Source organism: Pogonomyrmex barbatus, unplaced genomic scaffold (genome assembly GCF_055798465.1).
Source record: "Pogonomyrmex barbatus isolate J1 unplaced genomic scaffold, ASM5579846v1 scaffold4, whole genome shotgun sequence".
Classification (NCBI taxonomy): Eukaryota; Metazoa; Arthropoda; class Insecta; order Hymenoptera; family Formicidae; genus Pogonomyrmex; species Pogonomyrmex barbatus.
In genome coordinates this window covers 10,207,577-10,231,471 of record NW_028297138.1, presented here as the reverse complement: position 1 = coordinate 10,231,471, position 23,895 = coordinate 10,207,577, and the positions used below count along the sequence as shown (strand labels likewise).

The 23,895-nt window shown below is 40.5% G+C and overlaps 1 protein-coding gene across 9 annotated transcripts in view; it reads left to right on the top strand.

The window, feature by feature from the left end:
- Window positions 1–23,895, top strand: part of LOC105423600 (uncharacterized) — a 383,169-nt gene that overhangs the window by 341,745 nt on the left and 17,529 nt on the right. For 5 of the 9 annotated variants that reach the window (XM_089080981.1, XM_089080983.1, XM_089080976.1 and 2 more), the window contains 9 exons: window positions 8,179–8,454; window positions 13,900–14,014; window positions 18,853–19,127; window positions 19,284–19,556; window positions 19,831–21,358; window positions 21,429–21,532; window positions 21,653–22,033; window positions 22,148–22,231; window positions 22,865–23,031. In XM_089080981.1, the coding sequence (XP_088937107.1) occupies window positions 8,179–8,454; window positions 13,900–14,014; window positions 18,853–19,127; window positions 19,284–19,556; window positions 19,831–21,358; window positions 21,429–21,532; window positions 21,653–22,033; window positions 22,148–22,231; window positions 22,865–23,031 (3,203 nt within the window). The remainder of the gene's footprint in view (window positions 1–8,178; window positions 8,455–13,899; window positions 14,015–18,852; window positions 19,128–19,283; window positions 19,557–19,830; window positions 21,359–21,428; window positions 21,533–21,652; window positions 22,034–22,147; window positions 22,232–22,864; window positions 23,032–23,895) is intronic. The other 4 variants (XM_089080980.1, XM_089080977.1, XM_089080979.1 and 1 more) reach the window with 3 other exon arrangements.

Here is a 23,895-nt window from a genome sequence, read left to right as displayed (position 1 = left end):
GTGTAACGCGGAACCTCAGCGGGACGTCGTCCGTGACGCGCTCTCCCGCGTCTTCCGCTCACACCTATGTACACCTCAACTCCTCGTATATTCACCCACGTATATCGTCCTCCTTCACCACGTCCTCTCGCCACGTTCCCCCGTCTGCAACCCGCTTTCCGCCAGCGCGCGGTTTTGGCTCGCGGATTACCGCCGAAAGAGACTCGATTAAACGCAAAGCGCACGCGGCGTCGCGACCACCTCTGTTCGCTAATACATTTTGCAATTGACAGCCTCTTTAATTGCGGTACGTTCTCCCGTCGCTCGTAACACCTTTCCGTATGTTACTATGTTTCGTAAGATTCGCGCCGATTACTTATAGCATTTGCGGAACGTGCCATGATTTATCGATTTTAACTTTTAAATTAACTTTAAATTTCTTTCTGGACGCTGTGCGTCATTGAAATCTTATTAAACTTATTTTATAATAATGAGGCGTTCGTATGAGATATTATGAATCTTTTTTAAATTCATTAGACATAGCGATTCTTTTTGGTTTTTTAAAATTTACCGCGATTCTTTACGAGTACGTTTGTCACAGAAAACTTAAGAGAATTCTATTTTAAAAGAAAAAATTTTATTCTATTTTAGAAGAAAAGATTTATTTTTTATCTAAATTGAAGTCAAGAAATAAGATGTTCCTCTATAATTTATTCCGTGTTATTTTATTAATAGTAAGAATCATTCAAGATCTAGAAAAATCTTATTAAATTTCTTGTACTTCCTCTTCGTACAATGTTATCCGTAATTATGTCCGTATCTGTAGCTTACTTCTGGCATGGTAAATATTAGTCCAGTGAATATTAAATAGGCAGAATCAATGGAAATGAAATGGGAGTTTTCCGGTATTTTTTGCCGAATTTTATGTTTTATAGATGTCGACGAAAGCTCAAAGCCTTCCACGTTTTCTACCTTGCACGATGATTATAAGAGTTGGTAGTTGCGTATTTGCTCGCGAGCAGCAGTAGCTATAACGGCACGCTTTTCATGTACTTTTCTTTTCCTCACAATCCCTATTCACTGATTTTGTCGAAGTAAAATCCCGCGCATACTTCTTGCCGCAGCGAAATTCAAAGGGAATAGGTTAATAATATATAGCGATTATAATAAGCTTTTAGCCCGCTCCATAACATGTTTTTTCATGCGCAAAAAGAATACGGGCGCCGAGATAATTTTGCCCGCAGTATGTTATTCACTTATAATTTTGTGAAATGCAGTTGTATGAATTAACAGTGTAGTAAATCATTTATTTGCGATTTGCGAGAACTTTTTCAAAAGAACATTACTTTTGTCTATTCTAAAAATATTCTAAAATTTAATTTAAAAATTTGTTAAATTTTTAAGTTGTATAATTATTTTAAAAAATTATGGATACTAACAAATCTATTCCGAATAGTGATAAGAATCGTTATTCTTTTTTGTATGATATGTGCGGTTTTATAGATTTCAAAATACATCAAATAGTTGAGATATTAATATGAATTTTCGCGAGAATGTAGCAGCTGTGCTGAATTTCATATTCCCGAAGATCCGACCCTTCTTTCTTCTTCTTTCTCAGAGTTGCTATCGAGGTTGACAAAATCCAGCGAAAATTTTAATAGATCGCGTCAGGATAATATCCCTTCCACGCCGGAGGCAGAGAGGAAGTAGGCAAACTTCCATCCGAGAAATGAAATACTTTCGCCATCGCAACTTCCCTCGCTTTGTATGCTCGCTGTAATTTTGCTAAGAGTCACAGGAGCAGTTTGAACCGGATGCACCCAAGGAGTTCTTTAATCGAGGAAGATGAATATATACAAAAGACATTCTTGTAGTTCTATTCACGCACAAAATATCCTCAAAAGTATTCCTTTCGGAAGAATTCCTTTGCAAATTCATTTGCAATATATTAATAAAAGTATATCGGATTTCAATCAACGTAAAAATTCTATACGGAAGTATTTAACTTGGTATAATTAATATACCATATTTTTATTTTTAATGCTTGCACAAGAAAATCATGTTAAATCGAAAATCACGAATTGCAAAAAAATTTATAAATTGTTATCTGACAGCATTTATTGTTTAGAACGAGATAAAGGAAACGACATAAAATTAGTAATTTCACAATCTGTATGCATTTTAACAATTTTTATTTGAATTACCATTTTCATTAGAGTAATTGTCACTATGAAACACGAAATGAATTTGTCAAGTGAAGAAATGTACATTTTCATTTTTGGACTGCTCGATCTTTCTCGTTTCAAATCAAATATTTATCTTCGCTTTGCCTTTCCGTCTGTATATCCACTATAATGCCACGAGCACCTCCAATTTTGTTCAATTAAAAGATATTTTAAGACCGTTGTAATTCGCTGTGTTTAGATAAGATATCGCGGAACTAGGGCATGAAGTTTTTTCCCACAAGGATTACAGTACTTTATTTTATCAGGCTATTTCGTTATTCCGCTCCGCGTTAACTAATGCTTAAATACGCTGCGAAAATTTCGAAGTATGAAGCAGAGTTTATTATTTTAATTGAAACTATAAGATTTTCTTTCTTTTTTCTTTTTTAATTCTAAAATTATCTTTTTTTCTATAAATCACATGAAATTTATAATTTATCGAGATTTATCGATTTTATAAAATGTTTTCAAGCTATTTATAGTTCTAACAAAAAAAAATCTGTAAATTTATTTAAAGAAAAAAAATATATTTGAGATTTTTTATTTTTAAACAAGTAAAAGTCAACGAAAATATTACTCCACGCGTTTTAAAAATATCTGAACTATTAAAACTTTAGCTTACGATTTCGCAATCACATATAAAAGCCGTCGAATTTCCTGACGAACACCTTACGCGGGACTACTGCGTATAATCCATTAGGCGCGAAAGGGTTAACACGTTAGCGCAATCTCCTCGAGAAGCGGACCGTACGGAAGCGATTAACTCGACGTAACTGAAGTCACATTGTCGTCGCGAGAAGCACGCACGCACGCACGCCATAAAATTACGGATTGCCGCGGGATTACAAGCGGGGAAAGACCGAATCGGCAACGATAAACGGGGGAAGAAACAGAGAACGAGAAAGAGAGAGAGAATAAAGGGGGAGAAATTGTGACGTAATGGAGGGAGAGAGAGAGAGAGAGAGAGAGAGAGAGAGAGAGAGAGAGAGAGAGAGAGAGAGAGAGAGAGTTTCTGAACTACTAACATCTACTAGTAAGTGGTAAACCGGCACAGGCTGCAGTGACTGACTGCAGTGGAAGGGGATGAGCATGCTAGGCGAGTTATGCCGGCATTGTTCTAATTTAATCATACATGCCAGGACCAGCCAAGATAACGGCTCAAGGAGCAAGCCGCTAGTAACGACCCACCCGTGCAATTCACCAGCACTTAGATCGTTCCCGCACTCTCTCGTATAAATGCCTATTCTAGAGTCCTTCCGATGTATATTATATGATTTATTTATTATTAATGGTTAAAGTGCTATTTTACATAATTGCTATTTTATATTTTTTTCCCAATTTATCTATTTTATTGATTGTTATCGTAACTTGATATTTTAAAAGCACGCAACCAATATTCTCGATAGACACAGATGGTGTTTCATCGCCAAGTTCACGCTCATTTTTTTACCTTTTCCTAAAATCGAGTTTTATACTCTGCGTTACTTATTATTAATTTATACTGTTATACCTTCAATTTAATGCTTGATTTTTATATTATTCACTTCGTATATTTTCGCCCAATTTGTAGTGTATAATTAATCGACAATGAATTTTTTATGGCTCTCTTCTCCCTTCTGTCAAACCTTAAATGTCATATAAACTGAGTCTCGAGGACGATGGAATCACCGAATTTCCGTTTGCTATGTGGACCACCGGCCCGGAAACGAGCCGTAATTTTACCCCAGTCGTACTTAAACGGGTTAAGTCGTTGCTGAGGAAAGCGGCGCTACAATGCCTCTTGAAGTAGAAGGGGGAGAAGAAACGACGTTCCTCGCACTTCTTGGGACAATTACGTTTCCGTCGACTAAACTATCGAGGTAAAGCTAATGACGAACGCAAAGGAAATGCGTATTGTATGATCGCGGACTTGTCAGAGATTTTTTTGCATTTTCAACGTGCTTTCCATATTAATCTCGGAATAATTGAATTACGTTATTCGACTCAAGTGTGGAAAATTGAGAGGAAGCAAACCACAGGCATTTTTACACGCCATTTATAGTTATATATCGACTTTTAATTTGTGCTAGAAATAAAAGATGTGAGTGATATATAATTATAGACACGTGGATTAATTAACGTCCATTCTATCGAGATGAATGGAGAGGCACGATGAGTGTAACATTGATCGATGTTTTATCGGAACAAAATTTTTAATTTTAAAATATAACAAAACCTTTTATATTTTTAATTCGTGCATTCTCGTTTTTATTATCATGGGAATCGCTCGAATTTCATTTGTGTCGGAAAATATCTTGGCGAATGGATGCCGTGCCCTAACACGAGACGAAAGCACGGGAGCTTCCCGTGCTTTCGTCTCACTTCTTCTCACTTCGAAGGAAATTCAGGATCTCGTTGGGATCGAAGATTGTTTGTAGAAATTGATGAGATATCTGACGCGATCGAGTACTTCGGTATCGTGAAAGATGAAGACGGTTGGCCGCGAGAGACGCGCGAAGGATCGATAACTATCTCGTGATCTATCAACGATGTGCTTCGAGCGATGACGAGCGAAATATCAGCTGGTTCGATGGGTATCGCGCTCGTTGATGTGCGAATTAAACCAATTTAGGTGCTGCTCTGGTACAGCTTAGTTTTAAGTTAAACTCATTCGCGGATGCTGCATATCGGTGCACATCGAAGCCGCGATTATCACCGATATCAGTAAATTGCGTGTTTTAATAATAAACGAAGGAAAGAAAAATAATTTAATCCATGCGAGTGCAGAGGTTATCCATTATCTCTTTACTGCTTTAATCTCGTTAATGTTTGAAGCATAAACATACATTAGAGCTTATATTTAAACTTGATAAAGTTAATACTCAATTGTTAGCTTAAACTAAACTCAATTGCATTACGTCACGATACTCCAGAATATAAGAATGCTTATAATACATACATTGTTAATGTTAAAAAAAAAACGCGGACGATTAAACGGAGAATTCAATATTGCAATTTATTTCGCAACAAACATTTCTTAAATAAACGGCATGTGCAATCCGTCAGAGTTGTTAAATAACTAATACGCATTTCGCTTGCGAATCGATCGTACTTCCCCCACGGCGATTGTACAGTAACGTCGATCATCCGGTGCTCTCATCCGTGAACCTACACCCATTTACGCATGTTGAAAGCTTTTTCACAATTCGACGTTTTTTCTTGACCGGACAACGGAATGAACGCGTATCCATCAACGACATCACGCAAAAAAACGCATCCAATGAAAAGATACGACCACACAGAGCGTCCCTTGATTACCGTCGTGACGCCCTGCATTTCTTTTTCGTGCAATTACGCGACTCATGCCATGGGTGGTCTATCTTTATGAAAACACCTGCTGCTATTCTTTCACGTATCCCTCTGCTTTTACCATTCTTCCTTTCGCGAAACACGTTTGTTTATTGGCCGGAAAGGCATTTCTCTCTCTCTCTCTCTAAATGATAAAAGACCCTTAAGTGATGATATATTATGATATTATGATTTATATATTAAGCTCGCGATATTTGGTACAAAGATTCGTAAAAGATATGAAAGACTCCTGTGCGTCTATAAGGAATTTTATAATTCTGTATAAAAAATTTTGAAGTCTTTTCTTTGATAAGAAATTCTGGCGAGAGATTGTCCTTGTAATGACGGCATTTTCTTTATAAAAAAATAATAGCGTGCCGGTCGCCTAGAGCTTTAAAATTGTAATTCAATACTGCAAGTTGGTAAAACGCATTTCTGAATTTTTAATAGCGCCAGTAGAGTCAAGTTAGAAGACTTCTTCTAGGAAGCAAATGCGACGGGAAATCGCTTTCACTAAGAAGAGGTAGTTAAGACCGAGCAACGTTCCGCTATTATTAAAGAATGGAGAAGGGTTTAATATGAAGACTAGTCGCGCGCAGATGTATACGTGGACTTCTTGATCTTTTGCACTGCTGAATGCTTCTCACGTACGATGCACGTGTGTGGCTACGTGCGGCTTCATTTGCAGATGAAAAGGAGAAAAATCCGGACGCGAGCGAACGTCTTGAAAACGGGAGATTGACCGGCTAATAATGTCGGTGAATGTGATTTTAATGCCAAATAGGACGGCAAGAATCATCGTATTATCCAACATGCAAAGCGTTCTAAATATTAGCCGTATCGCTTCCGCGCTTTAAACACGCGACCTTTTAAGTTCCTTCCGCAGGATATCGAGTATTGGATCTACTTACAGTTATTAAATTTTCAAAGCTCTTATCCAGACATGCCCCGCGGCAGCATCGAATATGTACTTATGACTAAGCTTAGAATTCTCGACTCTTCCGGGAGGCTTGATGGAAGAGGAAGCGCAACTTCGCTCTTCTCGCAGCAATTCTCGAACTTATACGACAGGAGTTTTGCACGCCGCAAAAGGAAGCGTGGAGGAAGTAAGTCCGCGTGAAGAGAGCACACGCTATCCCAGTGAGCGATGCGAAAGCGGGAAAGAGAATATACACACGCGACGTAATCCCGAGTCTCTGAGATCCGTATTTATAGTAATACCATGGCGCTTCTGCTGAGATACTTAGCTAAAAACTCATTTTAAATGGACCAGTGAATGTGAATCTTGAGAGTCAATTTGACGTTTAAATTTTTTTACCTATTTGTCATAAATTTTATATTCTTAATATAAAAGAATCTAAAATCAATCTCCATAAATTCCAACAGGTAGCTACAATAATTTTAATTTTACAACAATTTTTCTTTTAATGAATGCAAAAATACGAGATATAAAATAGTGCACAATTTTAAATATTTACTTGATACACTTTTAAAACAATGTCCAAATAGCGACTATAAATAAAACATGAAATCTGTATTTACGAAGATAGAATTTTATTATGAAAAATCACCGACCATTCATAAGCGAGGTAATTGTAATATGACGATATGTGCATATGACGTTGTTGGTAGAAATTGATACGCTATCATTGGTATAAAGGTCTGAATCGTGTATCACGCGTACAACGCTTAGAGGAACCGTCAAAGATCGCCCAGCTAAAACACAAGAGCGAAGTTATAATATAGAAGTCGGGATCTGGCGCGCGCGATATCCCGCGTCCCCGGATGATCGTCGTATCGCCTGGAAGCGATGCAAATTGTGCAGCGAGCGTGCAACGTTCTCCGATCCGTAGTTAGCAATTCTCCCATCTCTATTCCCTCTTACGCGCTTACGAAGTTGCGGAGTTTATACAAGGCTTCGCAGCAGGTGGAAGAGGAATGGTTCTCGGCCCTCGAGAGGGCTTAACCGGCGGGCAGAGAACGGCAACTTTCGTGTGCTACATAGTCGTATTAATGTTGTAACGCGTGCTACACTGTCGCCTCCTTCCCCTTCCGTTCCCCAGATAGAATTTCGTCCCCCCCCCTCCCACTCCCCGAAAAGCGAAGCGATCTGCGACAAGAATGGGGAAACTGGAGAAACATTGAAAGGTGGAAAGCTTCGTGCGTTGTCGCTAAAAATCTCCTGCGACTTCGGAAAAGGGACATCAAGCCAGATGTAGGGCGCGCCATAAAGGAAGAAGCTACCATAAAGGAAATTCTCCCTTTGTTCAATTATTCTCGGTCTTACGCTTATTCTGGTCTTTACTCGTTATGTGCCACCGTCGGAACTAATGAGGTCGTTACGTTGCGAATATTTTATAAACATCCTTCTCTTTCTTATAGAAATATAAGATAGAGCAGATCTTAGCTATTATATGCGACATATATATCGTATTCTTTTTATTGTTTAACAGTAATTATGACTGCGATTTAAATTTATATATGTATAAATAACGGACAAATTTTCATCAAGTGATGTATCATTTAAAATCCAATGTAAACTAATTTCGAGACTTCTGTGACATTGTAATTGCAACATAGCAAACATTTAAACATTTTCCTAAATCTTTCTTTATGTGTAAAAAGCGAATCTATTTCTTGCTTGCAGCAGCAGCAGCAGCAAGCGCAACAGCAGGCACAGCAGCAGCAGCAACAGCAACAGCAGCAACAACAACAACAGCAGCAGGTCGGCTCACCGGGAAACGGAAATGTGGGAAAGAATAGTCCATCTCCCGGAAATTCATCTTCTCCCGGTACGGTTGTAACTTCCAATAAAACCCAAACGGAATCAAAACCGGTGGAGTGCAACCTGTGCCATCGAAAATTTAAAAACATACCAGCCCTTAATGGTCATATGAGACTCCACGGTGGTTACTTCAAAAAGGTAAATTTCATATTTCTTATTTAATTTTTTATTTAAAGATCAAGTGTGTGTATTCGAAGAAGTGCTTTTTTACGTATTTATGTATGAATCCAAAGCAAGTTTGGTCTACTAAATATTCTATTAACGTTTTATTTCGTAATTTTTTCGTAATTTACGCTATTTGTTATACGTATTTCAACATACAAAGTACAACATACGAAGTTAAGCAAATATATATAATACATTCTCATTCGATATATTCGATATATTCGATATATTAAATAAAAAATCAATCTCTTTCCTTCGCATAGTACCATAAACGTATGAATTTTTCTGTGTCTTTGACTGAACGAAAGACGAATCGTTCTTTGCTAAAAGTAATACTTATGACCTAAAAAAGACTACCAAATAAAAATTTAATTACGATTATCTCGAAAAAATTATCTTCCAACTTCATCGTGAGGTGTAACGAACGCAAGATCATACGTTGTAGCTTGGTACTTTCTTTTGGTCGCAGCCGTTTCTTCGGGATAAAGGAACTCATCTCGCGGCGGCTGATTTCATTTGCATCCGCCCGACCGCGTCGTCCAAACTTCATTTTCGGCACGAAAACTTTAATATTCGAGAAAATCTCCGCGCGCGGCTCCGCCGAAGTTATACCGCGCCGGCGGTTGCATCACCATATGAATTCGCAATCGCGCGAATTCGCACGTTGCATTCGAATAATCAACCGGCGTTTCTGTGAAAATCTCATCAAGCCGCCGCCGCCGCAGTCTCGGGGTCTCGAGGAACGCGATACTCGAGGATTCATCCTCGAGGTGATAATCGCCGCGGCTAAGGGCGGAAAGATGGTAAAAAGTGATATAAGAGATCGCGGAAATCGCCCCTGGAGATCCGCGCGATTTCAGTATACTTTCTTCCTCGCATCCTCCTTTCTCCGTTTCCCTTATTCCTGAAGGAAGGAGGTTACGAACAGTAGTGTTCTTAATAAGATCAGGAGGTAAGGGTTTGTTGCAGCCGTTGAAATAGAAAGATCAGCGATTCCGCGAACGTTCTTTCTTGCCCTACCGTTTCCCCTACCGCCTCTTCAACGCTCTTCTGCTGATTAAAAATGTCTTAACGAACGCTGCGTCGTTTAGGAAAGTGCTGAAAAACTCGTTGGACAAGAAGTTTCCTCTTTTTCACCCGATTCTGGATGGTAGGCGGGGGAGAGAAGTGAATAGTGAACTGAGGAAGATGTTCTTTATTCTGCAATTGAAAGACGATGACGTAATCGGTATTGAGAGAGAGTGAGAACCAAGCTGGTCAGTGGCACTGAAAGGCAAGGAAAATTGTAATCGATGTATTGAATCGCCAAAATAATGTATAAATGGAAATTCCTTTTTTTCAATCCGTAAGATTTTTCTATAAAGTTATGAAAATATAAAAGTTTAAAAAATTATAAGAAAGACTTATTCTAATTATATGATACGTACGTCAGGCATATTTTCTGTGAAAACGTGATGAACGTGGATATAAATTGAATTTCAAAAATATCCTGTAGGAATGCGAAATATCTATTATCATTAAACGTCTAGTTAGACTTATTCTGGATTCGTCGTAACCGTAACATTTTTATCGAATCCTAAAATTTTAATCTCATGAATCTCATTCATCTTCGCGATTTTGACAAATACGTCGAATTAATTTTCCAATCAACATTTTTAACGATCGCCTAACCTTCCTTCGCGTCATCGCTTGCTCTCTGCGATTCATCCCACCTCTTCTTATTCCATTCATTTCTACGTAAGCGATGGCGGATGAGAAGACCGCTCGGTAACGCTCGATAGAGAGTAAAGATTGGAACGAGACGGGGTACGAGAACGAGTAAATCAGCGAAGACGAGATAAAACGTGGACGAGCGAGGGAGATGTACTACCATCCGGTGGATGGGAAAGGTAAGGCGATGATCGAATCCAAATGAACCCATTAACAAGCTCTTTGGTTCCACCCGAACCCCGAACCAATCCGCAGCGAGTCCGCCAGTCGGGGGATGGAAAAGAGAAGAAGAGCGAGAGAGAAGAGGAGAGAAAGACGCAATTCAATGGCCCGAGGGAAAGAGGAAGAGAGAAAGAGAGAGAGAGAGAGAGAGAGAGAAACGGGAGGAAAACGTAGCACGCGCGGAGAGCCCCGTGCAAACATTGTCTCGAGCTTTCTCCATTATGCAGATTGAATCTGACTGGTTACGGCCGGGGTTTTCAACGGCGCTGCTCTCGTTTCGAGCACCCGAGTTTTCACCGCGATACGCCTCCGCCCTACGCGTCCACCCTCTCGAACTCTCCTCGTCTCCTCTCCTTTCTACGCGTATTCGTGTTCGTGTTCGACCAGCGAGAGACCAGCGGGTACGCCGCGAAAGCCTCCATCCGGCAGTCAGCCCAACTTCCCGTGACCCGAGCTTTTTGCCCGGCCGCACGGAATTATTGAAAAGTTTCGATGGCCCCTTCGAATTCGTGGATATATATATAGCCAAGATTAATGCACGTCGCGAGGGGGTGGGATACACGCGGCGGGGTTGAGGGGAATGAAACGGGAAAATTCATCGAGTTATAAGCAGAGTCTCGTTCATCGTGAAACCGCGCGCGCTGGTTGTTGTTTGGGGCGCGCGTCCACAGTGAGAGGAGTTAGTGACCGCGTTCAGGTTCGTTAAGTGGCAGTTACTGTTAATCTCCGCGTGCGCCCCCCTCTTTCCAGGGACCCGAGCACGCGGATGAGACATGTAGTTGCGGGCTTTAGAACGAATTACGGCGTGTAATTCGTTGTATTTTCGGAAGAATCGCGCCCGCGTGTATGCCGCACTCGCGGCTCGCCGACGAGCCGCGCCGCACACAATTGCCGTTTTTTCATTACATTGCACTGTCGCGTGACGAATGATTTTTCGGAGCGATAAATCGTCAGCAATAAATCTGCGCCGACGCGTTTCAGATTTATTTTCTGTAAGTAGCACGATTGACGTGTAGCACGATTGATCGTCTGAAGGTAGGAATTGTTGGAAAACGTAAGCGCGCGTGCCATAGTTTGTCGATTGATCGATGCCCCGAAGATAAGAACAAGAAATATCGGAAATAGCCGTACAGGACTCGGCAGCATCATTCATTAATCGCCTCTTTGTAATCGTGTTCTAAAACATAGTCTACGTGCTTCTTCTCCCTCTGAATCGTATTATTTGCGCGCGATCGTAAAATAGAATACTGATAGATATATTGATCAATCAAGACAACAAAAAACACGAAGTAGATAGATATATCTCTCTCCATAGCTGCATAGAGAGACGGTTTTACGGGAATGTAAAAATAATTCCGAATTAAATTAAATCGATAAATCAAGATGAAGCGCTGATAGACTAAATAAATCTCTGTCCGCAATTGTACTCTCCTCTCACATAAAAATAATTCGTAGAAAAAGAAGCGTCACCGAGGAACTTACAAGAGTCTAATCACGGGACAATAGCGGTCGCCAGATAATTCCGGTAGCTGGAATCGACACAGATCGAATTGATGAGTTCAGGATCGGCGCGGCGTGGCGCGGCACGGCACGGCGGACGTTCCGCAATCAATTCCGCGTATTAACGGCCGCCGATCAATATTCATGAAGCGAGCGGAGCGGTGTACGTCCCGTCAAAGACAGAGTTCAATTTCGTGGGAGGCGTGATATATACGCGGCCACGGGTGCGTAAGTGCACCGCGTTACACACCTATCCGAAGTAGGAGATAGGAAATTGAGGGCCGCGCGATGACGACCGCCGCCCCGTGCACCCGTCCCATTAAGGCCCGATGAAGATGATGATGATGATGATGATGATGACGTATGTATCCGGACTGATATATTGTCTACGCCGACTACTAAGGGCGGTGGCCGGTGGCGGGATGCAGGTGCGGAAGATGTATGCGTATGAGACGTCCGACGGTTAGTATTAGTATGCTAATTATAAACGTGGCCCGAAACTTGCGGAGGTCGGCGGAGGTAAATACTTGACGTGGTGGTAGCAGTTTCTCCGGCTCGCATATCGCGGAGACATAGTCGCGAGGTCCTCTTACTTACACGACGCGTATAACTCGCGCGCGGAAACTTTAAGTAATATAACTTTTACGCGCGCGGGTGCCCCGGGAAAAAAATTACACGGACTTTAAGGAATTCCCGTGCTTAGTGAGTTAGGAAGTAGGGCCTCCGTAGCTCGCGGCGACGCTAAGTTCGCGGCCAAGAACGGCTTATCTTGTGGGATGTGAAACGGGAGAACTTTTTGCGAAGATACTATTTCGGGGTAATAATAAATCGATACGACGATGATAAGTCCGCGATAGCGAGACGCTATTGTGTCGTCAAAATATTACATCTTTCCTTTTTTTTTTCTTTTTTTCTTTTTTTCCAATCAGTCGATCAATATTGCAAATGGATAGGGATAGAAAATATTGTATATCGTTGGATAGAAAAAGAATTATATTATCTCTTCTTGGAAGTATAATGTAAAAGCATTGGACGTTTAAGAATTTTTTAAGAGTATTGAAAAGATAGAAATATTAATAATGAATGGCGTATCGAAATAAAATTGAAAATACAATACAATAAAAAAAATAATAATTTATACAAGAAATATAAAAATAAAAATCTCAAGATTAGAAAAAATTGAAAATAAGATGAAGAATATGTTTCATAGTTCCTCTAAAATATTTTATACATTTTTTACTAAATAAAGATACCTTCAATGCATTGGTAACTCGAATATTAAATTAATATTTGATTAAATAAAGAAAAAATGCAAATTTATCGACGCGCTGTATTGAACTTTTGCAATTCGGAATTGAATTAAATATCATTCTTCGCAAGTATCTAGAAACAAGGTAGGGCACCTTCCTTAGAGCTGAGGTGTATCACAGGATGTTGAATCGCACACGCCGGAGATTCCATTACGATATAATCCAATGGACGCCTCAATTAGCCTTGCTCAGTGATTAGCGTGCATCCCCTCCCGCACACCTCCTTCTCCTATTCACCATTGTACTCTCCCTTCGTCTCTCCCTTAGTATCCTGCGCGTCAATTTGCCCGTGATTTGAGCTTCTAATCCGAGTTCTCCCGTCATGAGTCCTTCGTGGCCGGGTTCAACGAGGATTCTAAACTACGAGTCCTACGAGATGAGCCCAGGCGAAACTGCCACGTGCGACTAATAAGATCCAGATTTACCATAGTCGACTGCGATTGTTGACAAAATATCCAAAATGCCAAATATTCTACGATGATAGAATGTGATTTTTTTTTTTTCGCTGACAATAATCTAGATTTAGCTGAGAATCTCCTCCATCTCTCGAATGCAAAAACATGGAAAATTTATCCATTTAAAATGCTTATTAATGTTCGATTTTTCACCGCGCGGCGAACTAACAACCTGTTTGATTCGATTTAATAACGATTTCGTTTTTTATCGCGTGTTACAGGACGCGGAGAACAAGAAAAGCGAGAAGAAAGAGGTCGTCGGACCGCCTCTGCAGACAGCATCCGTCAGTGTGAGAGCGCTTATCGAGGAAAAGATCATTCAAAAAAGAACAACAGGTAAGACATAGTCTAAAACATAAAACGACGCTAGACTATATCTTCATTTCTCGTAATGATGCAGTAATGTGACACATTAATCGTGACGTCGATAACGAAGTTATCGCGATAATATCACGGACAGTAAAATCACTGCTCCCCCTTCGCATCGACGATGCATTGTCCGATGCAATATGGATCAAGAGAGATGTAGCGTCACGACAACGTCATTGTTCCGTTTAGAATCCCGAAGGTATACACGTGTCATAACCGCGGGGAAAAAAGAATTAATACAGTGTTCCGGCGGGCGATGCTGAGAACACAGAATCCACGAATGCGATTCCGGCGTGATTTACGGCTGCGTATCCCGATTCGACTGTGTATCTCCTGCATGTCCTCCCGTTCGTCCATTCTCCCCCGCGCGCGTACATTTACCAGAACGGGGTGGGCCGCCCCGTGATATTTCGCGAGAGGGAGAAGGTGCGTCCTCTCTATGGGGGTACCGTGTATGGACTGCCGAAGAACCGTGATTTACGAAGCGAACACGCCAGAATATTTCTCGCATTGTCCACGTTGGCACGATAAATCAAGCTGGCGGCAGTAGCAGAACGGACCGGCGAGAGTACCAGGCCCATGCTTTTGTAACAAAGTGTGCGTCGTTAGCGATTTATGCGCGATTTCGTCTCGGCATCTGCCAAGAACGCCGAGGGACGATCTGCTATCCGGCCCGGCGCCTTCTGCGTCGCTCCTTTCGACGAACGTAAACCCGAGATAAATGCAAAATAATCGGCGGGGGTATGAGCGTGCCTTTGCGGACAAATGGGGATAATCATCGTTAACTTTTAACAGTCTAAAATAATTTCGAGGAGATAATCAACTTTGAAAAATTCACATTTATTTTAAAATTTTTAATACAGAGCGACGAACGTAATAATCAAAATTTTTGTTATTTAAAAAATTTTTATTTTTGTATCTACGATTTTAATTTTATCGATTTGAATGAAAATATAACTTCTATAATATTAATTTAATTTTTGATAAAGATTTTGTATCGAAAAGATTAACGATTGTGATCATCAATGTTTAACGTCAAATAATTTTATAATTTTGTGCTGAGAATTTACGCGCGTGCGGTAAGTGAAGAATTTACACGGAACGCACATCGCTGTTTGTAAGAATGGATACGCTATTCGAGTAACATATATTTTCTGATGTAATTTATTTGAGAGAGATGATTATTAATGCAAGCATTACTCGTAAATCTGGATTTGATTTTTAACGAGATTATGCTCTTTCGACCAGCGTGTAATTTGTTACATCTAACCGGAATTGCAGTTGTTGATTCATGAGAAAGCAAGTAGTACGGAAAACGGCGCTCTTTCAAGTAGTATTACAGATCAATGGCCGAACGCAGGATTGTAGTACGCGGCTGAACGGTAAACGGGCCAAGCTTCTTTTCGAATCCTACCGTATGATGGACTCGAAAATTCTATGAATATTCGATCGCGCGCGGTTATTAATCAGCGTACAATAGGAACTGCTGTCTACACACAACGTCGTTTCCATCGACATGCCATCGGGAATTGTTGACAGTCATTTAGTCTGGCCGTTGGTTGCCGACCATTATTTTTTGAAAGCCTCGAAAGTGGCCGCACAACAAGATCGATCGATAAATAATTTGCTGGCGGGAGCGTGCTAGTTGCGATGCGCCGCTGACGATGCATCAGGAATGCACGTTGCACCGTTATTTAGTTGTCGGTGGCGCTAGCGCATATTTTTGACAAAAGGTTAGCGAGAGGGCGAGAGAATGGAACATCGATGGGAGCGCGCTCGGTCATGCTGGTCGCCCAGCAAAATATCGTCTATCGGACGCTTCTCGTACACCAAAGAACGCATAGGGGTGTCTGATAACAATCATGCGCTAAATCAAACAAGTAATTAGACCTGTGACATTCCACGACGATTGTTTTTCGATGATCCAATTTAATTCTTTGCGCGCACATGTCTAACAAGAAGAATGTATTTCATATAATACGTAAACTCAATCATAATCTAATTTTTTGCAAGTATATCAAGCTAAGCTGTATGTTCTTATTAAATTTAAAATAATAATGAATATGAAAATACATACTAATTTTAAAATTTTGTTATCGAAATAGCGCACCTTTGTGCATCTGGCCTCACATTTAAAAAAATCAAATTTCAATCTACAGTGACAAGTTCAACATTTTTAATTTGCTGGATTCGAAGACTCATAAATGACTTATAATTCTGAGTTGTATCTTTTTTCATTCCATAAAGTGGGAGAGGGGGAGACAGAGTGCATAAAGATCAAGAGTAAGATTAAAAAAAAATTATTGAATTTAATCAAATGTCCTTAAGAAAAAAAAATTAGTTTTGATGAAAGACTTACAATAAAGAGAATTGCACGTGATTTCTGTACGCTCGTATTAAAAGTCACATGTAGTTGTTACATGTAAATTATCAGTGTGCACGAAGCTTCGCTTTAGCTCCTATCGGCTTTTTCGCGGCTGCTGCTGCATCGACCACAACAATTTCCATTCGAAGTGCAGATAGGACAGGCCGGAGACAGACCTACGCGTCTGCCTCGTTGGAAGCAATTTGCCTCGCCGCGATCGATGATTGGCAATTTGTAAAAATATCACACGGTCCCGCGTCAGTATGCTGTCACATGTACGCAAACGGTCACGGGGAATTTGCGGTTTATGCAAATGTATAAATCTCACATGCTTTTCGCGCGACGATCGATGAAAGCGAACAAATCCTAAATTGTGTTTTTTTTTTTTTACAAGCTGAGAAGTGGATGTTCCTCATCTCGTAAGAAAATTTACGATCTTTTAAAAATTCGGATTTCGTAAAATTTGCTACTTGAGATAAAACTGGAAGCGATCTTTCATAAGTTTACGAAAGCTGCAGCATCGATCACGTAAGAAATTCATAGTGCTTTTTCAAGAGATCACCTGAGGCTGATAATTATACGCTACGTGTAATAAAATTGTATAGGATACGGTGGAGCGCGATGTACGATAATGGCTAAAAAAAAAGTAATACGGAAAGAGTCGGCTCGAAGCCAGAACGAAGACCAGATATTCATGAAATCGTCGTGGAAAAGTTTCGTCGCGATACAGCTGTACATTCGGCGAATCCCATTTCCTCCTTTCGTCCCCCGCGGCGACCAGGATATGCACGCATTTATTTCCGTCGAGTTGTACGGTTACCATGAACGATTGTGCACGCTATAGAATATATTTTTTAGTATACTGCGATTTCAGCAACAGCGGAATATTTATTACGGCGCATGGTGGAGCGCCAAGTGCGAGATGAAGAATTGCGCGCGAATCTTTTTACTTTGGCTTAAATAAGCGACAAAATATTCCATTAACCTTTTCTACAGTTTCAAGTAAATTAAATATAAAATAAAACTTGGTTTATAAAAGTATATAAGTATATTTGCTTTTTTCTTTATTAAATTCCGTAATTATATTATACTAGATTATACTTAGAAACAACTATTGAATTTTCTCTTCTAGCTCAAAATCGAAAGATAAATTCATAGAAAGATATGAATCATTCCATAATACTTTGACTGATTAAAAAGTATATATATATATATATATATATATATATATATATATATATATATATGTCTTATTCATTTTTTCACATTTGCGCGACGAAAAAGAACATGGGCCTTTACATTTCGCCGGGTATTCCTGATCAGTGATTATTATCGAAAAGCTCACTAATATTTTTTTTATCCGGTGCGGCATGTCGGCTGAATGTATTTCATGTCTGCTCGGTTATAATACTCTGTCATCCGCGCGCTTTCGTAAAAATTGAGTCAGTCCGTCGGACTACGGAATACATTATAACCAGAACGGCATGAGCGCTTTTTGAAATTTAAATGTAGTTATTCCAGCAAACTCACCGTTCTCAGAATATGCCGTGACGTACCAGCACGCACGCTTTTTTGAAATTTAAATATTGTTATTTTTAGAGATACAACATACCGAAAAATTTTTATTGCGCGGACAGAGGGAGCACCATACGACGTATGTTGTTGCTTCAGCCAATCCTCTCTTTATTCGCTTTATTCCTTTTTCCTCTCTTCAATTATATATACGAAAAGCCAAAGGGAAAACAAAAACCGTCGACGTGTGTAGCGGGAACATATCGCGGCTGAAAGAGAGCACCAATTCGCGACCGCCATTGTCGAGCGAAGGGTGAATCGAGGAAAAAAGAGCGACAAAAGTTTCTTTTATTTCGAGCGCTATACAACTCCCATTTACGCATACAGGAAAGCTCTCTTCCGCTTTTTCCACTTTCCGTTTCATGGTCTTCTGCGCCGTCTTTCTGTTTATTCCGTTCGGAAACGCGAGGCGTCGCGCACGCATCACGTCGCTCTCTTAGCAAAAGGGAAAAATATCTTACCAACCAATCCATCTTCCGCGATCGCAAACACGAAGTCTTCAGAGGCACCTCTCACGCCCGGTGTTTATTTTCGACCTGAAATACGAGAGCAAATTACATAGAGACACCGTGTGTTTACCGCCAGCCGTTATAGAGAAAACCGCTTCTGCTTTTCAAGAACGTAATAATAGATAAAATGTGATCGTAATGAAAGCACACGTCCTTTCGTTAAACATGAGGATAAAATAAATATTTTTCGTTGCTCACGTGAAATGTAATCACTGTCGGATATAAATAGAATAGTACTTAATTATATAATCTGTCAGTCATAAGCGCATTCAATGTGTGTCATCTGTTATTTGCCAAGTTTTCCAAGAGAAACAAATTACCAGCAAAATTTGATCAATAGGAAATATGTACATTTTTAGCAGTGGATGCAAATGGCAATCAGCAGTTTCGAACGAATACCACCGTCTTCACCACGCAAGCCGACGCCGTCTCGCAAGCCATTGCTGGCAAGACGAACTTCGCGGTTCCGGCTCCACCGCCCTTGGCAGCGGGGGAAAAGGTGCGTCGGCTTTCCGATGGTGAACACTTCCGGCATCCCAATGTCACCGTGAGTGCCCATGCGATTGTGCAAAAGCAGTTGCAGGAAGCGAAAACTCAGGCTCAGGCGCAAGCGCTTGCGGATATGATTCTAAAGGTAAAACACAAATTTTTCTGTGGTGACTTATCGTTATTTATGATATTAAAATTTATAAATTATATCTTGAAAGTTTTTCGACTAACAATCTAAAGCATCGTTAATAATTGATATCCGTTTTGAAAAAATGTGCATAACACGCACGCTAACTCGTAGGGTGCGAAAGTGGCTGTAAAGAGAACAACGTCCGATCCGGGACAAAGATTACACTTGACTTACCAGCAGCCCGTGCAATCGGCGACGACCAACCAACAACCGAATAATCAACAGCCACAGGCACAACCTGCGGTAACGGAAAATTTCACAATGACTGGATACGCCGAGGATGGCGGTTACTTCAGCCCAAGCCTGCAGGACGAGGTGTTTCAGCAGGTCACAACGGTTCCTGAAAGCGTGCTCCTGCACACGTCCCAGCTGGACTCGATTCAGGTAAACAATTTTAATCGATACTTGTTTGCTGTTTCATAAATACGATTACGATTTGCATCACGAAAGCCAATGTAAATATAGTTTTATGCAAAAGGATCTTCGCATTACTTCCGATCCAGTAAGCGTATCGTAAACAAGTAGAATGAAAAGTCGTATTCTTTTCTTTCGGAATCGTTTACGGAACTTCGTAATCTTTTTGTGCCATTCGTGATGTGGAGTAGAGCGCAGTGAGGAGGAAGCATTTCTATTTTCAACGTGCATATTCGTGGCATAGTTTCAGACGGCCAGTCTGTTGCAAGAACAATCCACCGAACAGTTGCAGGATATCACGCTGGAGGACCGATATTCCTCGCAGCACACGGTCAATCCGGATCTTCAAGCATTGGTGAACTCACCATTGCCAGATTCTCTGGCCGAATTCAGTACTTATGCCGCGCAATACACAGAAAGTCCTCATACATTGCCAACCCAATCGCCTCTGCCATCGCCTTTAACGCGACACGATAGTCCAAGTTTCACGTATCCTACACCACCAGCCAGTCAGGAGGGTCTACTCACCGGAAGTCTGCCGTTGCTGAGTCCTCAGGAGGATCCGGAGAGCGTGAGGCATATGTCGTCGCCGCTCTCGGCAGCGTTTTATACCACTTCGATGTCGTCCGCCGCGGCCGTGGAGGAGGCACTGAACGAAGTGCTGCCGGGTGAATCCGAGGCGGACGCGGGTCTCTACGGGTCCGGTTCGCCTAATCCGCACTCGCCACTGCCAAGCCCATTGTCGGCGACGTCGGCGCCGTCGCCACTGCCGCCGTCCTCCGTCTCGTCGCCGGGAGCAATCACCTTCACCGGCACGAGCTTCCCCGTGTCACCGCATCACGCGCTTCAAAGCCAGATGATGCCGAACTCGGAGGATCCGCTACTCTCCTCGACCTCGAAGGACTTTGCCGTTTCTGGTCGCAGGCGATTCGAATTTCAATCGTACAAACTAATCACGAGTCAGAATCTGATGGATCTTGGTCTCGGGAACGGTAGTCTCGCCGGCATCGTCGTCGACAACAACGGCGAGTTTAAACTAATACAGACGGCGAGTCTGCAGAAGGCAAATGTACTCGTACAGGCAGGCTCTCTCAGTCCCGCACTCACGTTCAAGAAAGAGATCCGTCTGGCAACACCAAAAAACGAGCCTGTGACCGTAAATCTCGGTCAGAACGTTCAAACGACAAATCAGCAGCAGTGCAACGCAGAACAGTTCAATCAACAGCAAATCGTCAACCCGGCCAAGTTTTTTGTTCAAACTAATCATGCGGCAAAGAATAATATCTTGAGACAAAAATCGACTGCCGGAAATTTACCAATACCTATTGATCAGATCAAGCAGGAGATGTTAGACGAGGATGTGTTTCTCAGTCCTGGTAGTTTACCCACCAACAGTCCCGTGCGACACTGTCGGAAGAGGCCACGTATGGACGGTGACCAATATGTCAATAGTTCGCATTCTTATCCATCAAGATTGCGAAAAGCTTGCGACCGCCATTGGGACAGTAGCTACACACCACCGCCGATCTTAGATCCGTCTCGTCCCGGTCCGGGATTATACGCGAGACTGCATCAACACGAGAGAGATTCGGACTTTAGTTCCGATGATTCTCAAGGGAACGACGGTCCACCGCCGAGAATCAACATCGGTACAAGATATCAAGCCACAATACCTCCAATGGAACACGATGGAGACAGAGGAAACGACGGGCCAGAAGCTGACCATCTTCTGTGGGATCCTGGCATAAACCATGTGCTTACAGACACTGAACGTAAGTTTCTCTTTCACTTGTGCCTTAAAAAAGCACATGGCGAAATGTATAACGATTAAACTGCTTACAGTGGAGATGTACCTGCAGTTCGCGTGTTGTGCCGCGGTGCCAGGCGGTGGTAGAAACAAGGAGTATGCGCTTCATCTGTTACACATGTGCAAAGGGAATATCCATGTAAGATATCTTTTTGCAAATAGAATCGATATATCAAAAACTTATCTGAATCTTTTTGTTCATGTTTTATTTTTCCAATAAGATGTAACACTACTCATGCACATTTAATATATGTTCCAGGAAGCGATGGTGAAATTGATGCGACCAACGCCTACACTACCAATGGAGCATCCACTGCTCAGTTACGAGTGCCACGAGTCCGACAGATGGACGTCACACGAAATGGACGCGTTCTATCAGGGACTGCTCAAGTACAACAAGGACTTTTCTGCGATTTCGCGAGACGTCGGTGCCAAGTCCGCGAAACAATGCGTGCAGTTCTACTATCTTTGGAAGAGGCTCTGTCCTGATGAGTACAAGAGGCTACGTATTTGTCATGGAAAAGTGAAAATCAAGAGCGAGATTAGAGATAGTAAGGATACCAAAGAACTACGCGATGCTATCGCGTCCGTGACAGAAATGGACTTCAGTGAAGACAAATCGATCCTTCATCGTACTCTGGTAGGTTTGAATATACTTGATCACTTTTTGTTTCATGCATTTTATTCATTCTTAAATTATGTAAATGCCTAAGTGTGTAAGTATAAAGACAATGTTTTTTATTTTTCGATTTAGTTACAAACAAACGAAAGAGAAAATTCAGCGACTCTGACTACCAGCGAAGGAGAGCTGAGGTTATTCGCATATGACTGCCCAGATGTGAGTAATATTTTTTCATTATTACAAACATTTAATGTACCATTGTGTTTTTCTACAATTAGTTACACAAAAATTACATATCTAACTGCTGATAATAACTACTCAAAGTCTTCATGAATTAATTTGAAAATAAATTAAAATATTTTCAATTTAAACAACATACATTGCGAATATATTATAATAGTATATTATTATGAAACGTATGAATATATAACTGGTTCAAAAAATAAAAAATACATTTACATAAGTTATTTCTATGTCTGCTGCTCACACCGCATATCCCATTTCTGTACATACGCCGAGTACGAAAAAAACTTCTTTTATATATATTATATCTCGATTATACTAAAATTTAATATAATAGAGAACAGTTTTTGCCCTTATAAAATGCTTAATATATATTTTATTGAACAATTTCGTACTCGATGTATTTGAAATATCTTACACACGCATATACGTGTGAAGATTTAAGTGTCGCATGAGATTGATTGTTGATCCGTCGTTTTCTCACGCTTCATTTTAAGAAAACCGAAGATGTTGTGCGTTGTGTGACCGTTGCGTTACTTATCTGTCGTCGCCGTGTCGTTTGTTTGTGTTGTTTATTTTGGCTTTGTGTTTTCTTTGTGTTGTCAGAGCTTTAGCGGAAGTGTAACAGTAACGATGGCCGGGAGCACCCAAACCGCCCAAATCGGCAATACCGGCCACGCCACAGTCAACACCAACTCACAAACTCACACTAGTTCTGAGCAACAACTACCCGCGCCTACCCCACTTCACTACCCCTGCAAGATTTGCGGGAAGTAAGTCTCCAATCTCTAATCTAAATTATCCATTTCCAATAATTGATGGCGGAGCTCGTGTGACGCGCGTGCTCTAACGACAATGTAAGCGGCAAGTATTGGCGCATCTCACATAGATATCCTTGCTTGTAGAAGGACAAAGTGCCTTTCTGCATATATGATCTAAAAGCCGAATAGTGAAATGATGCCAGCTGTATAGTTTCAGAATTCCATACATATAGCCACATGTATATACTTTCGTCAAATGACTCGTAACAATAAAAACAAAAACTTATTTTAAACAAATCAATGCAACAGCAAAATACATTTTTTAAATAAAAAAATATTATGTACACGGAAAAAGAAATCGTAGTTTTAAATACTTTGAAAAATAAAATAACCCTATAAATAATATTTATATAATAAAACCAATTTTTTCTGTCTATGAAATACATATTAACACATTTTGGAAAACCGCACAAACGCCATTCACGATATACATCACGATTTATAAAAATAAACTTAATATTATCAATGAATAAATATGACAACTGTACGGTGTATTAATTTTCTTTGTTACTTATTGCTGAATTCAATTAAAATATAATATTTTTAATCTATTTTTTGCCATTGGTGATTTTCATTAATTGTTTAATTTTTATTTTAATATGCCTGGCATATTTTTTTATATTCTATCATTTTAATTTGCTGCCTATGTTCTCCTAATCGTATCTCTCTCTATATTTTAGTTTCTAATAAAAATATATGTATAAATGACTATGTGGTATGTTATATATAATTAAATTAAAACGCATAACGCAAGCATGATTTGTTAGACTGCTGTTGCTCGATATTTCCGACTCCTTACGTTATGTGTGAAATATA